This window comes from Diachasmimorpha longicaudata, chromosome 1 (genome assembly GCF_034640455.1).
Source record: "Diachasmimorpha longicaudata isolate KC_UGA_2023 chromosome 1, iyDiaLong2, whole genome shotgun sequence".
In the NCBI taxonomy this organism is placed as follows: domain Eukaryota; kingdom Metazoa; phylum Arthropoda; class Insecta; order Hymenoptera; family Braconidae; genus Diachasmimorpha; species Diachasmimorpha longicaudata.
In genome coordinates this window covers 11,940,703-11,956,397 of record NC_087225.1, presented here as the reverse complement: position 1 = coordinate 11,956,397, position 15,695 = coordinate 11,940,703, and the positions used below count along the sequence as shown (strand labels likewise).

Here is a 15,695-nt window from a genome sequence, read left to right as displayed (position 1 = left end):
ATAAAGATCATACAGATTGAGTTGAATGATGTACATTAGTACGTGCAAAGTACAGTAATACACTGAATCCATACTCCTGAAATTGGAGTGGAAACAGAGATCTCGCATTACAGAGTTGGAGACCCAGTGAGAAGGAATGTTTCTTCGGGTTAAAGTACTGATTCATGGCCAGTTATAGTGCGTACGCTAAACAAAAGATCTCGTGAACAGTATGAATTTACATTAGGGTTCAATGCCATGATTTCATACTAGATTTCGTGCTCTCATTAGACTCACTAAGGACTCATAAGAATTCGTGAATAAAACGGGGAAATTTATCATCAACTAAAGCAAGTCTGGCATCATGTCGCACAAATGGTGATCACAGATCACTGAATAAGAACGGATTCAGACAGACACGGAGGTTCCGTTTCCACTTAAACGAAATTGTCAGTTGCACGATATTGCCGAAATCCCTCTAAAAGCTCCCAGGGGGTGCAGAGTGAATTTGGCAGTGCTGAGACCCAATATTAGTATAAGTCCCCGTGAGAACCAATCGTGGATCAGGTATGATGATCTGATTAAATTTTGCAAACAATAACTGAACGAATGTTACAAACACCTGGGAAAATTTAAGATTAATTTCCATTCGAGACCATAAATGACACCACCAAGTTGATGAGTAATTCAAGAATTTAAGGTGGATGAAATAAGATTTGGTAGACACAACATATGAAGAAAGTGGGATAGAATCACATGCAGATAAAAAATAGTGACTAATTCTTTCAGAATTACTGGCATAACTGAGAATGAAATTTCGGCTTGGAACTGAAGACTGAAGCCCCGTCACTGATAGTAAAGTCGTGATAGACAAAAACAAGGACAATAGACAATTAGTGCTCTGAGAGGAGGGGCTCGAGCCGATACCTAAGCCATCGGGTTGTAAAGTTAGCATTTTAACAGCCTCTGGTGTCTGGCCACGAGAGAGTCATAAAATTTCAGTTAAAAAACGAAGTTATTTATGTGGAATTATAAAATATATACGTATCCGATAGAGTGCACTGGACCGAGGCAATCTCCTCGAAGAATTTACTTCCTTCGGCATTCGACAATTTGATGAAATCAAATGTTGCATTGGAAATCGCGAGTAGATCATGAAGAATGTGATTTGGTGATCAAAGCTGTCCAATAATTTATACAACTTTTTCTGCCTAAACATTTTCCATAGAAATTCCAAGACAGGAACTTTCTAAGTTCCTCAACAGTATTTCCTTCAATTTTCATATTTCGAGATGCGCCACTAAAAGTATTTTTTGATTTTTGGGAAGCGGTGAAACATAAGCACATCATTATGCACAAGTGAGGATGTAATCCATTCGTGGTATTTGTCTCAAAAGTTCGCTTTTCTCACACAATTACTCCCCCCGTTCTATTATTTTGAACAGTGAACCCGGTAGATATCACTAAAATTACGACGGGTCACGCTTGTGTGCGAAAAAATGATCCTTTTCGCACGTGTGATATAATACTACATTTTGTCATTTGATCAAAAAAAAAAAAAATTGTGGTGAATATGAATTTGTAAGTACGATGATCGGTTTATACTCCTTAAAACGTCCGATGATGGTGATGGGGCAGAGCACAGGGTCGCTGGGTGGTGGTAACGATGATGTGGGCCGTTCGGGGCCGTCCGGGTCCGTTGGAGAGGTAGGAGAGGCTGGAGGCAAGGATCGACCGGTCAGAAAAGTCAACTCGATCGCCAGTTTTGAACGCATCGAGTCGATAGGCGCCAGCCTGACCATACGAATCCTCAGCTTTTTGCGCATTTCTAAATTGCTCAGCATATATCCGTGGAAAGTGTCATTTCATCGTGTCATGGTAGCAGGGAGGAATAAGAGTACGTAATTATCTACGAAATAACTTTTTAATTACCATCTAAACCAATTCTGAGCGATAATAAAGATTATAATTTTGATAAACTGATGTCTGGATTAGAATGGTGGGTATGGTGGATCATTATTCCCAGCTGTCTTGCGTCTTGGATGAAGTACATCGAAGAGTATGATCCAATCAATGTGGCTAGGTGCGATGCCAAGTGCGATGGATATTCGCCAATCGATGAGGTACAAATACTTTTTTTTTAATATTCCAATACTTCAACATAAGCTCGTTTTTCAAGGTATCTTTTTCATTGCTCATTCATTGCTCACTTACAATTGATAGTGAATGGGGTAAAACGGACTTTTGAAAGTCGAGGTATTATAAATAAATGGGAGCAATTAAATAAATTACCTCCAAGTTTGAAACTTGAAGAAATTTTTTTTTTCAAATGATGTAATTCCATATCGAAATATCACACGTTTCGCTCAACGATCTAAAAAAACACATAAACAAAAAATTGAGTAGTATAAATTGAATTAACCCACGAAAATAAAATCATTGCTCCCTGAACCCCGGATTGAATTTCCTCACCACATTACGTAATAAAAAAAATTATTTCTTGTTCCACAAAAGAGGTACAATAAACCGGAAAAAAACGGCAAATCTCAAGGGGAAATAAAAAAGTAATCGCTCCCTTAGCATTATCGAAAAACAGGTTTCCATGCGTGAATTGTAAAACAAGGAAAGGAAGGGGGCGCGCATGAGATGTAGCAAAAAAAAATAAAAAATAAAACAGAACAAAGAAGTTTGAGAAGTAAAAAAAGCATGCGATGAGAAGGTGGACCTTTACTCACTTTATTTTATTTCGAGGAAGCCAAGTTTTACGTTGTACCTCCCGCGTGTTCCATCGAGGCTCTTGGTCATTTTGAGAGCACTTCCACTATAAAAAGTAGGCCAATAAGTAAGCGAACCTGTTTCTTAGCTCGAGCCAGTGCGATTTATGCGCTTCCCATTGCGATTTCTGTTGAGAAGTTCATGGTTAAAAGATTCAGGTGGAGCGTGATGGTTAAATCCCTATGGAGGATTGAAGAAGCAGGAAGCGATAGCTAAAGTGCATTGACCCTGGATCATGTGGAAAAAAATATTGATAGGACATGTCTGCTAAGATGATAAGGGGATTGGAAAAAGACGACCTGTGAAAAAAGTTAATTGAAAAAAAAACAACGAATTCCGTAGGAAATTCTTTTCGTTTTCTATTGAACCTGTTTTCTGGCAATTTTTGGTCGGTCTATTCAAGAATTTCGCCCCTAATTTGCTAATTTGCACTTCTTGCCTCTCAGTAAAAGAATTGTATGTGTCAAATTTCGAATTTTTCGGGTCAGGATCATTACTTTTGGGAACATAGTTGAACGAAACGTTGCATAATTTGCTCGCACGTGTTTCGTGGTAACTTACACTTTTACGTTTTGTTATCAATTTTAATTGCAGTGTATGAAGAATTGTTTGACTCAAAACTACACAAAACCTGGCAATTGTCCTGAGGAAAATTCAATGTCTCCGTTTGAAGCCGCTTGCTTGGAGGCATGTGGAGATGATTCGCAATGTCCGGATTTTACAAAGTGCTGTACTAATGACTGCGGAGTCACTTGCATGATGCCGACGGGGTTAGAAGAACGGGATGGTAAGACTATCAAAATAAATTATTTCTTCATTAGCACTCCGTCGGGCGCGCTTTGCTTAGCGGCTGTGTGACGTCATTAGCGATTTCAGCGCGTTAGAAATCTCCGGCACTTGGCAATTATGTATTTGTTAGTGAGCAGTATTTCAAAATTAGTCGATGCCAAAATGTCGTCTGAAAATTTCAACGAAAGTTGCGGTATTTGAATTCCGCCCTTTTTTCCGCCCTCAGATATACCACCGATACCCGACGGCATGGAAATTCGTCGTGAAAAATCGACTATGGTGACACTCAACTGGACGACCAACAAGAGAAGTGTAAAAATGACAAAATTCAAACAAGATTTAATAAACGATGAACCACCGAGTATCAGATATCTTGTTGAAGAACGTCACGTACTTGGTCCACGTTACTTGGAATCCCGGCTGAGTTCGTGGTCTGTGCGTCACGTTTCCAGCAAGCCACACGCGTCGATTCGTGCTGGACTTAAAACTGGCCATTGGTATCAATTTAGAGTGGCCGCGGTTAATGAGAATGGATCCAAGGGATATTCATTACCGTCTGTGCCTTTCAAGACTGCAGGTAATTCATTGAGGAATCAATTGAGTTGTGACTCGGTTTGCAACATGCTGAATAAATCCAACACTTGTGAGGAAAAATTTAACTGGAATTTCCATCTGTAGGTTGTGGCAGTTTAAACGGAAAATTATATCATTTTATGATTGACATTTGACCTTCTTCTCTAAATCCACTCATTTCTTTATTTTCTCTCTAAAAATTTCGAGGGATTCAATTGATTAAAATTTTTTCGCTTCCTAATTAAAAAACAACGATCATTCTCCGCCTTCATTGATGTTTCATTCAGTCGAGTTGATACTTTTTTTTTATCAGCCCCGAAAAATCCACGAGAGCCTCGGAATTTATCGCTGAGTGGTGCACGTGTCCAGCCAGCAAATGGAAACTTGAGAATTCTGTTGCGGTGGAGGCAACCATCGTCCGATGTACCAATCATGTTCTACAAGCTCTTTTGGAGTCGTTTCATTCGCGGACCACCTAATGACTCAATTCTCGTTCATCATCAGAGTGTTCCCAAGGTAACCGAGGACTTTTTTTATTTGAAGAGATTCCGTTGAAATCATTTCAATTCGTTACCATTTCTCGTCATCTCATGTTTCAGGAGAAAAATTGTTACGAAATAAAAAATCTGGAGATTGGCTTTCAATACTTCCTCCAAGTGCAAGCGATATCCCTGTACGGAGATCGTCGGCTGGCATCCCGTAAGGCGTCGATAGTCTTCAACTCCACGGATTACGAGAAATACGGTAGGGATGCGACCTATAGGTAAGAATACAACGAAAACAAAAAGCCGAAACACTGCACATCACATCATCAATATGAACTCACACGGTTTTCCCTAAGAAATTCCATTAAATTGGAATTCCACGAAAATTCTATGCTAAATTTTCCAACTTGTATTGTGATACTTTCTACAAGATTTCTTTATCAATCACTTCACAAGGGTTTTATTCTTACACCAAGTGCTGCAATTTTTTTTTACCCTTTCACACTCGTCTCTATGTATCCTTTAAATTATTTCACACCTATAATCACTCCTATTCAAGTCTCACCTTCTTGCAGCCGAATTGGGGAGAAACGGCCGGTGTGAGAAGCACCACATGGACCTGCGTGTGCGTCGATTGATCTGTCGGTGCGCTAATGATATCGAGGCGCGACTGGTGTGGCCCTTGGATAATCAGGCGTCCAATTATAACGTCAGTTGGACAGAGGAAAGTTGTCAAGCACTTCAAAAATCGAAGGACTCAAAATTCAGTAATCGAACTCACTACTTCGATATTGCACAAGTAATTAAAAAATATATTAACTAGTTCTGTAGCAATCTAAATAGAAACTTTCATCTTAATGAAACAAGATAACAGTGTCCCAACTCAAATTGACGAATTCTGTTTACAGAAAACTCGATATGACATAAAAGGCCTCGAAAAAAACTGCACGTACAGCGTCCAAGTCCAGAGTATAAATAACCCTGGCAATGAAAAAAAAACAGCAGCTCAACGAAAATTAACAATCGAATTTGTTACTAACGATTGCCAAAATCGGCAAAATCGACGTAATGATCGAGGAACATCGAGGTGTAAAAGAAGAAAAGCCAGATTAAAGAGACGTGAGAATGTATATTTTTGAAGAAATCATCAGTAAAAAAAAATTAAATTCACTGTGTAAATTTCAATGGTATCAATCCTCAATGGATAACGATTGCTCTGATAATAAAAAGTTGAAGTATTATCATGCATTCTTATATTGCTTTTCCTTAAATTCATGGGTATTAAACGACTAGAATAACTGGCGGTATTGGTATCGCATGAACATCCTGGCCATTATTTCGAGAAGTTGGTTTTCTAAAAATTATGGGAGTACGATAATAATGATATTAATAATAATAATGTAATGTGTGTTAAATTACTGGTGAGTGTAATTGAGCTTGAAGAATATCCTATTAAATGGTGGTAGATTTTTCTGTTGTTACTGGGCTGAATCGGTCGGTAGTTGAATAGTAAAGGGCCCTGAGGTGTTTCTAATCTCTGGAAAACCCTCAACTGAAATCAGAGATTCAAAATAAAACTTTCTAATAATATTAATCTTAATCTTTAATTAAGCACCATTCTCTATTACTACCGGAAAATTCCAAGAGCTTTTTCTTGACTATTTCCTAAGTTTGTCTGTTGTCCATTCTGTTCATGTTTTTTGGAAAGCTTTTTCTTAACAACACTTTAATAGACATTTTTGGCACAAGCTTTCAAGTTTTCCATTGGAATTTTACATTTAGATTGAACAAATTATGAAAAATTATATTCACCTGTTCCAGTGAAACCGTCAATTTTTCCGTAAATATAAACCACGTGACGGTTTCCTGACATCCTGGTGTCGTTAATGATCCTTGATACTTGTAGAAGGATGTCTTGTCCTTCGGAAGTAATAACTGAGGGATGATTTTCTGCTGTATCTTTGCTCGAGTGGTCCCTACCCATTGGGAGCCTACCATCTCCGTCGCTTGGATTATTGGATCGAGATCTTTATTGTCTCGATCACTCAACTGTAAAGTGTCAACAAATTTAACAAATAAAAATCATATTCTCAGTGATCTCGTAACCGTTACCGACGTGTCACACGACATATCAATTTTTCCCGTGAAAGCTCTATTGGTCGCACAACAGTTACGAAATGTACCTTAAATAAAACCGCAATAACAACAACGCCGTTTTCATGCTGCGCAGCAATGGAAACATTGTCGTATTTTTTATCGAAGTGCACGAGGTGAAGCTCAAGAACGTCGCGGTGTCCGTCAATGGTGTGTTCAGCACCCCAGTGAAAGTGCATCTGTTCAAAGTTATACGTCGAGTTCAGGCCTCCACCATTCAGATACAGAGACACTCCTGACAGAGTTATTTGAACTGAAAGGAACCGGTGTTTATTTTTATTAAATTGCATTATATTTTCCAAAGATTTCGGCGTATTTACCGCTGTGGCCATTGTTCACGAGCGTTGCCTCATACGCAAAATCATATCGCGTAAACTTCAAGGAGCCCAAATCAAGTTTGATGGCGTCCTCGGAGATGATGTCAATTGGGGACTGGTGTTTTCCGTTTGTACAGACGGCACCCCAGTTCTCAGGTCCTGAAGACAATCGACCATTAATTATCGAGGATATTATGTAGGAAGCCAGCAGCCAAGCGTTGCATTATCCTATACTATAATAGTCCCGTTGGCTCTGCATTAACTAATAGATAGTTCGGAATCTTAGGCAGATACTCATTCCTTTGTGGAACAATTTGAGAGCTTAGAAGTTAATGAATGAAGTAATTTTCCTTCGTTCACTTAACGTATTCGACACGGAAAACCCTCAAATATTCTCACGGGGGTCGTACAGAGACAATTTTTTCTATCAAGACGTCTCACAGAATCATGATAACTACATTAATTAATTTTAATATTTGCAGGGACAATTAGTAATTGGGTTGTTTTTTTAGGGTAAATGAGCCAAAAACGTTTTCTCTTCTTATCTTTCCTGCCTGCAGAAGTCAATAATCTACGTCACCAATTTTTTAATGAAAAAATGAAGTTGACATTAAACTCATTAATTTCTATGGTAACGGAACGGCGTCAAACAACTAAGGATATTCGTAAATTGGCAATTATCCAATCTGTGCTATAGCGCATCATTTCCTCAATCAGCAAGAGACCGTTGCGGTAGAGCGATACGATTCAAAAGGCCTCCCCCTTCTTTCATCTATGTAAAACTAAGCTGTCGTACGTTATAACGCCAGCCATTGACACATGAAATGCGCCAGTGTACTCAATTCTTCCACAAACATATTGTCGCTGTCCCTGTTTTGCGGAAAAAAATTGGCTTCTGTTTTTTAATTCTTCCAAGAGCAAAAAATACAAATTTTATCTTCACGAGTGGAAAATCTCAGATGGTCATTAACGATAGCGGATCCGACTCTCTTATTAATTGAAAAAATCAGATAAGGAATGCTATCACTTCCTTTGTTTCATGAGATTTATGTCTTCGTCTATTGATTATCAATTTTGACATTCGACTCTTGCTGAGAAAAATTTATCCCTACCATTTTCACCAGTGTATGTCCAAGATGATCCGTCACTCTGCAAACTCACGTGGACACCTAAAAAAATTAACTGAATTGAGTAAATCGCAGCAACAGGTTGAGTTGATTGCGATAATCGGCTAATCTGGAGAACCAGGAAAATTTTTAGTATTAACTTTTCTCGAGAGTAACTTGAGCACTACAAAAAAGCGTGAGATGAAAATTTACGTATCTCTCCTGGATTCGGAGATAACGATAGAAAACTAAGCGAATTGAACCCTCCGACTCCTTTCCCACTGGATTGTTATTTATAACTCTTATTCGGGCCTGTTATTCGTTGATTAAAAAATTCGTTGACGAATTGAAGTGAAGGTTGAATGTTTACTATCTCATGTGAACCCAAATTGTTAATTAAACTCTCACATTGAACATAATTTTAGCATCACGACATTGCATTGAGCGAGTGAATCAGACCAAACCACCGGCGAAAAGTCCGTCTGATAAGTTCTTCCTTCCTCACTGGTTATCTCACTTTGCCTTCATTAATCTTGCAATTACAGTTGGGTCTGCCCATTCAGGGGATTCATTTCGTTTTTTTTGGCAACCGATTGATCGAGAGCTTTCCTATTTATAATCAAGAGGTTGGAGTTTATGACGGATGACTGGAAACTGATATTGATGGACAGAACTAATATTTTATTTGCAGATGATTTTTATTATTAATGGGAGTTTCTCTTACTACCTTTCTTGCAAGTGAACAAATTTAGTTTTAATAGAAAATTCAATTCTTTATTTATAGTTTCGTCGCATATTCAGGAATCTTATCAATCATTAGTTATATGATTTAAATAAAAATAGAACAACTTTGATAGAAAATGTCCAAAAGATTTTTCGCATTTTTTTTTGTAAAATTCGATTATTGAAAGAAACTCGAGATCGATTCATTTTGTCACGATTTACCATTGAAAGCGGTTGTAAAGCTAGAATTTGATAAATTTTGGTTCATGTGGAACGTAAACTTGACCCATTGAATCTCGTAATCTAGTTGTCTCATCACTACATGATGCACTCAGTTATTCTCACACTTTGTAGCCCCGAGGGCGTGGAACGAAAATAGCAATCGCAGTGTCACTGTCGCACAAATATCGCAGGTATTTTCAATGCGTGGAATATTCTGATATGTAGATAATGACGGGAATTAAAAATTGAGGAAAGAATTCTCACCAGAAGTAAAGAAAACTAAAACGATGAGGTGAATAAATGTCATTTTCCGAACTTCCCCACTATTTATTTCATAGAAAAAATTTTTTTTGTCAGTTCACTGGGCTATTGACTGCAGTTAAATCAATAAAAAAGTTTAGAAAAATTTGAAAAATATGCCGGTGCGTCCGAGCGATGCGATTAATGTCCAGCGACTGAAGATGATTTCGTTCAAGCGACTGATCAAATACTCCACCCCCGGGGTATTCCACATTGGCATTGCACTCACAACGACTATCTATTTGCATATGAACCACTCTTACGTGTAGTCAGATAGTTTAGCTCGAATAATGACCCTAATATTTCATAATTGCAGGATCACTCGATTACATTCTCAGAATCAGGGACAATTGCTTCGAGCGAGTGAAGCCGACAAATAAAACCCCCTTTACAAGGGTAGAGAACTTCTCTAGAGAAATGTCATAAAATTCTGGAGTATGTCATGTAATAAAATAATCATCATGTGTTGCAATTCAGTCGTTTTTTTCTGTGCTAAGTGGGACAAAATCTCAGAGCTTTGGTGAGCTACAAAAATTGTTAAAATAATATCTTATCAGAGAAGCTCCCAAAAACTTGATGTTTTAGAAAATGTTCAATCCAACTAGTTGAAGAAATTTCGAAAAAACACACTGATCTTAGTTTACCACGTCGCCACCGAATTTTCTTAGACAATTTTCCTCCGCAAAGCACATAAACGATTGAAAATTAAAACTAAGAAAAAAAGCTCACTTGAAATAAAAATAAAAGCGACGTAATGAATATGTATCATCGTCTGAATTTTCCAACTGTTTATTAAACTTAAGACGATAATTTTGTGGAATTCACTCGACTGTTGGCGTCAGTAAAGTCGATAAAGAAATATTTTTGCAAACTGAAAATAAACAATGCGGTAAACCGTCCGAGCCGTGCGATTAGTGTCCAACGACTGAAGATGATTTCGTTCAGTCGACTGGTCAAATACTCAACCCTCGGAGTATTAGACATTGGTATTGCACTCACAATGACTATCTATGAACTATTCTTACATGTATTCAGCTGGTTTAACTTGGATAATGACCCTGATGTTGGTCATACCTTTAGGATCACTGGGTTATTGAACAAATGGAGAATTGAACAATGGACATCCCGATGGTTCAGGCAGTATCGAGTGGAGCTGGTGGTGGAGTTGCAAGGGATTATGTCTCCATTGTGACATAAGGAGAGATATCGGCTTCCCACTGGCATCGGATGCACATCATGCGCAGCGATGGAACTTCTGACGGGGTGGCGGAAATATAATGAGTGATAGTATTTTCAGGAGCCCATTGACAAGAATTAAGTCATGAGGATTGAACGATCAGTTTCTTTTCAGCCGGGACTGAAGATGATTAGTTAATTCGTGGTAATTAGGATTTTTTTATTCGCGGTTAAATAGGCGGAATGATCTGTGGTGAATTCTTTATTGGGCTATGTCAAAAGCATTGAATGGAGTTTAGTTTGTTGGCTATTATTGTTTGGGAAATTGGGACGGAATAAATCGGAGGGAGAAAATTATTGAGGGGAGAAGACATACATGACCGCTCTGGAGGATCTGCTGAAATTCAAAAAAAGATTTCTTCGCAAGTCTCTGATTTTTCAATATTTCTGGAATAAGTTAACTGAAACTCGCATATTCCTCCAATACGAGACTTGCACAGATAAATAAAGCAGTAAACTCCACGGAGTAATAGAACATTTAGTTTATCGGTCGCGTTGGAACGCCTAAAATCGCATGTCATACATTTCTCGACATTAATGTTCGACCAAGTTTATAGACTTTACACATGACGCCAGTGGTTTATCAGCCGGAACATCAAAAAATTTATCATCTTATGGACATTTTACATTTTTCACTTCAGATTTACGCTATATGGGAAAAATTCAGAGAGTTTATAAACGACCATTTCACGAGGTCCTTCCGATCGCGCCTTTACTTCAAACTTAGAATGCAACGGTAGGATTCTTCCTTACCATCGCTCACGTAACCTTTCACACCCGTACATGTACTTACTGTGAGCCTCACGCCGCCGTCTTCGCGTGTGTTGCGCAGTGTTGTTGTCCATTCTCCGTTGCCGGTCAACGTCCCTATCCTCTCAAGAACCCTCGAAAAATCGATAAACCCCATCGACTTCGAGTATACTGCACGTTACTTCAACCATCGCGTCCACAACTACCCGACCTCTTAAAGAAAAAAAAAATGACGAGTTTTCGCACTAAAAGAGCTGCTAGCCTCTGAATGACAGCATAACCTGCAAATCCACGGATAATCGAGGTAAAAAAAAACATCCGAAACTTCAACCCCTCTGTGACAATGACCAGTTGAACCTCCGTGATTGCTCTATCACAACCCCACCATCTGGACATGATAGTCTCCATTGACATAGTTATTTTCATTCATCAATCATGATTGATTACCTCTGGTCCCTGATTTACGTGTACTTGAGGCCCCTCATAAAATGGTTTTTACATCAGACAACGCAAATGTGTGAGCTCCAGAGGATCTGCTACGGGGAGCCTTCGGGTGCACCTCGAGCATTGGGTGTGGAGAGATCTCTACGTCAGTCTCGAAACCCGGATATCAAGATTCTGGTGGCACATCTGGATGACATAGCGCGTAATCGAGGGCTGAACACGAGAACGGAGAGAGTCATCCTGGAGGCAGCTATTGAAACAGTGCTACTGACCAAGAAGATTGATCCACTATGTCATCCTGATTTTCCTAAGTCCTTTGGAAAGTGTGTGGAGGTCATCTGGGGGTATCGCCAACTCGTGGTTGAGTGTGAGGAAAAGAGGAAAACAGTTTATGACTCGGAGAATTCTGAGCACGAGTTGTCTCTGTTGAAGTTGTGGAATCTGCTGAAGCCTGGGGAACCACTGGAGGCCAGGGTGACAAAGCAATGGCAGGACATTGGATTCCAGGGGGATGATCCCAAGACGGACTTCAGGGGTATGGGCATCCTGGGACTGGAGAATCTAGTCTACTTTGCTGAGGAATATCCTACAGCAGCTGCACACGCACTTCTCCATTCCAATCATCCTAAGTATGGATATGCCTTTGCCATTGTGGGGATCAACATCACCAGCATGGCGATGAGGTTGCTGAGGGATGGCACTGCTAAAACTCATGTGTATAATTCAGCGAAAACTCTGCCTACTGTTCGTGCCTTTCATCAGTTTTATAGCTACCTGTTTTACGAGTTTGATGAGTTTTGGATTGAGTCCAAACCTAGTAATATGATGGAGTTCTCGGCGATACAGGAAAAGTTTGAGGGGAATATCAGGGGAGCTCTAGGCAATCCTAAGACTGTGTTTAGACTCAATCTTTCGGTTGATAATATTTAATTAGGGAAGTGCTCGTCGGTTCGAGAGAGACTTTGGGCCGATATGAAGTGGTAAAAAAATATAACTAGTGTTTGTTGTGTTTACAATTTGTCATGGTAAATCTGTGTACGACATATTTTCGATGGATTTCTAATGGTTTGTGGAGACTTGTCAAAAGTCAATGGCAATTTACTTTTAATTTTATATAATTCGAATGTGTATAAGTTATAAAATTGTCAACAAAAGCATTGGAATATTTCTTAAATGATATGAAATTCCAATCGCATGAAAGTTATAATGATGAATATCAGTATGAAACTTTTCAATAAATTACTGGCAAACATTTGCCAAAATTAAGTTATCTTGGAACTTTCAGAGTTGATCCATCTGATTTTCCACTTCAACTCTGAATGAAACAAATTAAATTGACTCTTATATTGTAGTTCACCACTTCAATACTTAATTGTAACTATTGTAATGATTTATTTCTGCACAGTTTGCAAGTTTTTGATAAATTTGTGAGCTTGATCGTGTGTTAAAGTCTAGTAGTTTGGAAACATTCCACATCTGAGGAAGCTAGGGATTATATTTCACAATTATTTTGTGTTTATAATCAATAAATGACTTTTAAAGATGTAATGAATTATTTATTTGAACCAAAACTGTAGAAGAATATAAAAATGTAATCAATAGAAAGCCCTATCGAATGTGCAAGTGACTTCTCCGAAAATATCGATTGCCGCCCGAAATAACTTGACGATTGACTGTAAAAGGACATTTAAAACTTCAAAGAATATATTTTCTACTGATACAAAATTGTAAAAATTGGAATGAGAAAGAATCATCTAGTGAATAAGAAATAGAGAAAAAAAAATCCTCTACCCTTTTCTCACTAATTGGAATCATTATTTTATGTACATATTCAGTAAGTCTCAGTAGTGATCGTTTTTTTTTTCATTTCTCCTTTTTCTTTTCCGGAGTTTCCGACTTTTTCCGTAGTTTAGAGGCCACTGATACGATTATCATTACTCCCATGATGATACTAGTGAGCTTCATGATCCAGGGATTCTCGCGAAGGAAATTGGCGATCATTTGGGTGAGGTCATCACTAAAAATGAAAAATAGAGGGAAAAAAATATTAACGTTTTTTCCTGTAATTTAATAAACTGTTTCTTATGTAGAATTGTTCAAGTTCATTATGTCAGATCGAAAGTATGTAGTTATCCTATTTTTGACTTACAATGGACTTTGTGGTACTGGAACCCTCTCAGATTGTGCATTTTTATACCAATCCCTCGCAAATGATACAAATGCGTTGATATCATATTTGGGAATGTGATAACGGTACATTTTTCCCTGTCGAAATCTAGAAATCAAATCCAGGTGGATTAAATTTTGGTAATTCCACATTTCCAGAGGAATTTCGTCAAAATTCAGGTCGAACGTCGAACGTTTTTTAATTAAACTTGAATAAGTTTCATCTTGAAGTTGCCAAAAATCAATTGAAATGATTCTATGGATTTGGAATATTCATATGGCGAGCATAATTTATTCCACTCTGGGATTAATAACTTACAGGATGAATTCTGGAACGTTAAAAACGTTGAACCGTCTGGCTGTGGAAGCGCCGGTGGTGTATTTATTGACACGTGCTACATTAACTCTATTTTTCAGTTTTGCACCAACTGCCTCCCATCTTGCGCCCATTCGTTGACAGTCAATGCAGTCGCTACTGTAGCTGTTATAAAAGTAATAATTAATTATTCTCGCTAAGTATTCGAATTTTGTGAAGACTTATTTGATGAGACACTTACAACATGACAAACCAGTCTCCGGTTGTAGCTCCACTGCTCGCCTGGGTCAGGTGCTCGAAATTCTCATCGGTCAATTCCTTCACTATCGGCTCTTTATTATCCACAAATGTTTGCAATATTTCGTCGTCATTCAATTGTCCTATCACGAGAAATATAATAGAGAATGTATAGCAACAGTAAAAGAAAGAATGTGCTCTCACGCTTGTTCACAAAAAATGTGAAGAGAATAATTCACGCGGAAAAATGAAGAAATAAAGAAACTTTTGTTCTATTGAGGATATTAAGTAAATAAATTGACTTCTCAATAGCCACATATTTTTCGCCCTTTCTAAATGTAGCTTAGACAGTCGGTTTACCATCATATAGCAATGGGATTCCATTCCTGAAGAAGACTAAGGCAGGCTCCTTGGCAGGGCTGTACAATTTCAATAATTGGCTGTTGTCAACTTGAAGGACCCAGGCTGATAGACTATCTACTAGATCATCTCTCAGATTGACAAGTTCGGTTTCGTATTTGGCACAACTTTGACAGTCTCTCTTAGCTGGAGGAATAATAAAATGAGTAGTCAATGGCTTTAGCTTGTGTCAGAGCATCATTACTTTCCTACTACATAAACATAAAATGTTGGAGCGAGGATTTATGTTTAATTTTCAAAATGAGCTATTTAGTGAGGTTATGTGACTCAAATCCAACCATAGCTCTGACCATTAACTTAAACTGTGCTGCAGGTGTTAATATATGCTAATATATGAAAGCATATGTTTACAGAATTAATGTGAAAAAGAGAAACTTACTGAATAACACAACAACAAATTGCTCATTTTTTATGTATTTTAGTAACTCATCATCACTGACAGTGTCGAGACTTTGCTTCGCTTCAGGGTTTCGCAAAGCGAAAAAAATTATGCAGAAGAGAACAATTAAGAAATCCCTCATTTTTTAATGTCTTTGTTCACTCGATAAAATTGAAACACGTCATTAAACCGACGTGTCAATGACTGTCGCTGAAATTGAGTTCTTATTGACGTCGACGAAATTCACTGAGACAATGCCGGTATTTCTTTGCGCATGCGTAGTTTATTCCTCCAGTTGTGATAGGTCGGACGGTAAGGATTGAA

The 15,695-nt window shown here is 38.2% G+C and overlaps 4 protein-coding genes across 7 annotated transcripts; 2 read left to right on the top strand and 2 right to left on the bottom strand.

Moving 5' to 3' along the window:
* Positions 1 to 1,554: 1,554 nt before the first annotated feature.
* Positions 1,555 to 5,740, top strand: LOC135172527 (anosmin-1). Of its 2 annotated transcripts, XM_064138576.1 has the most exons (8): positions 1,555 to 1,876; positions 1,975 to 2,102; positions 3,349 to 3,541; positions 3,770 to 4,120; positions 4,430 to 4,632; positions 4,716 to 4,860; positions 5,177 to 5,400; positions 5,510 to 5,740. In XM_064138576.1, the coding sequence occupies exons 1-8, from the start codon at positions 1,570 to 1,572 to the stop codon at positions 5,738 to 5,740; spliced, it is 1,782 nt and encodes a 593-aa protein (XP_063994646.1). In that variant the 5' UTR covers positions 1,555 to 1,569. The 2 variants fall into 2 exon arrangements, with proteins under 2 accessions (XP_063994646.1, XP_063994656.1); XM_064138586.1 differs by lacking the exon at positions 5,510 to 5,740 and having other exon boundaries at positions 4,716 to 4,879; positions 5,177 to 5,352.
* LOC135172536 (putative carbonic anhydrase 3) lies at positions 5,711 to 10,375 on the bottom strand. Of its 3 annotated transcripts, none has more exons than XM_064138621.1 (7): positions 10,153 to 10,375; positions 8,185 to 8,241; positions 7,076 to 7,231; positions 6,785 to 7,008; positions 6,414 to 6,650; positions 6,021 to 6,153; positions 5,711 to 5,955 (listed from the first exon to the last, which is right to left on the bottom strand). In XM_064138621.1, exons 1-7 carry the CDS (start codon positions 10,190 to 10,192, stop codon positions 5,891 to 5,893), a joined length of 912 nt encoding a protein of 303 aa, XP_063994691.1. In that variant the 5' UTR covers positions 10,193 to 10,375; the 3' UTR covers positions 5,711 to 5,890. The 3 variants fall into 3 exon arrangements, with proteins under 3 accessions (XP_063994691.1, XP_063994670.1, XP_063994681.1); XM_064138600.1 differs by lacking the exon at positions 10,153 to 10,375 and adding an exon at positions 9,388 to 9,859; XM_064138611.1 differs by lacking the exon at positions 10,153 to 10,375 and adding an exon at positions 9,388 to 9,874 and having other exon boundaries at positions 5,711 to 6,153.
* A 1,002-nt stretch (positions 10,376 to 11,377) lies between these two features.
* On the top strand, positions 11,378 to 13,396 carry LOC135168504 (ELMO domain-containing protein 2). The gene has a single exon (XM_064132763.1). The coding sequence runs from the start codon at positions 11,845 to 11,847 to the stop codon at positions 12,781 to 12,783; it is 939 nt and encodes a 312-aa protein (XP_063988833.1). The 5' UTR covers positions 11,378 to 11,844; the 3' UTR covers positions 12,784 to 13,396.
* Positions 13,397 to 13,535: 139 nt separating this feature from the next.
* Positions 13,536 to 15,618, bottom strand: LOC135168509 (thioredoxin domain-containing protein). Its single transcript, XM_064132777.1, has 6 exons — positions 15,372 to 15,618; positions 14,933 to 15,118; positions 14,577 to 14,715; positions 14,339 to 14,500; positions 14,003 to 14,128; positions 13,536 to 13,870 (listed from the first exon to the last, which is right to left on the bottom strand). Exons 1-6 carry the CDS (start codon positions 15,511 to 15,513, stop codon positions 13,717 to 13,719), a joined length of 909 nt encoding a protein of 302 aa, XP_063988847.1. The 5' UTR covers positions 15,514 to 15,618; the 3' UTR covers positions 13,536 to 13,716.
* Positions 15,619 to 15,695: the final 77 nt, after the last annotated feature.

What these genes read in the sequence shown, in the direction of transcription:
- LOC135172527 (XM_064138576.1), top strand. Translation starts at nt 1,570, where the DNA reads ATGATCGGTTTATACTCCTTAAAACGTCCGATGATGGTGATGGGGCAG. An exon ending in CACGGATTACGAGAAATACG is followed by an intron (nt 4,861 to 5,176) that starts GTAGGGATGCGA and finishes ACCTTCTTGCAG; the next exon opens with CCGAATTGGGGAGAAACGGC. An exon ending in ACTACTTCGATATTGCACAA is followed by an intron (nt 5,401 to 5,509) that starts GTAATTAAAAAA and finishes TTCTGTTTACAG; the next exon opens with AAAACTCGATATGACATAAA.
- LOC135168509 (XM_064132777.1), bottom strand. Translation starts at nt 15,513, where the DNA reads ATGAGGGATTTCTTAATTGTTCTCTTCTGCATAATTTTTTTCGCTTTG. An exon ending in ATTTGTTGTTGTGTTATTCA is followed by an intron (nt 15,119 to 15,371) that starts GTAAGTTTCTCT and finishes TTATTCCTCCAG; the next exon opens with CTAAGAGAGACTGTCAAAGT. An exon ending in AACGTTCCAGAATTCATCCT is followed by an intron (nt 14,129 to 14,338) that starts GTAAGTTATTAA and finishes TTTGATTTCTAG; the next exon opens with ATTTCGACAGGGAAAAATGT.
- LOC135172536 (XM_064138611.1), bottom strand. Translation starts at nt 9,430, where the DNA reads ATGACATTTATTCACCTCATCGTTTTAGTTTTCTTTACTTCTG. An exon ending in TTTAGTTTTCTTTACTTCTG is followed by an intron (nt 8,242 to 9,387) that starts GTGAGAATTCTT and finishes TAATTTTTTTAG; the next exon opens with GTGTCCACGTGAGTTTGCAG. An exon ending in TTATTGCGGTTTTATTTAAG is followed by an intron (nt 6,651 to 6,784) that starts GTACATTTCGTA and finishes GACACTTTACAG; the next exon opens with TTGAGTGATCGAGACAATAA.
- LOC135168504 (XM_064132763.1), top strand. Translation starts at nt 11,845, where the DNA reads ATGATTGATTACCTCTGGTCCCTGATTTACGTGTACTTGAGGCCCCTC.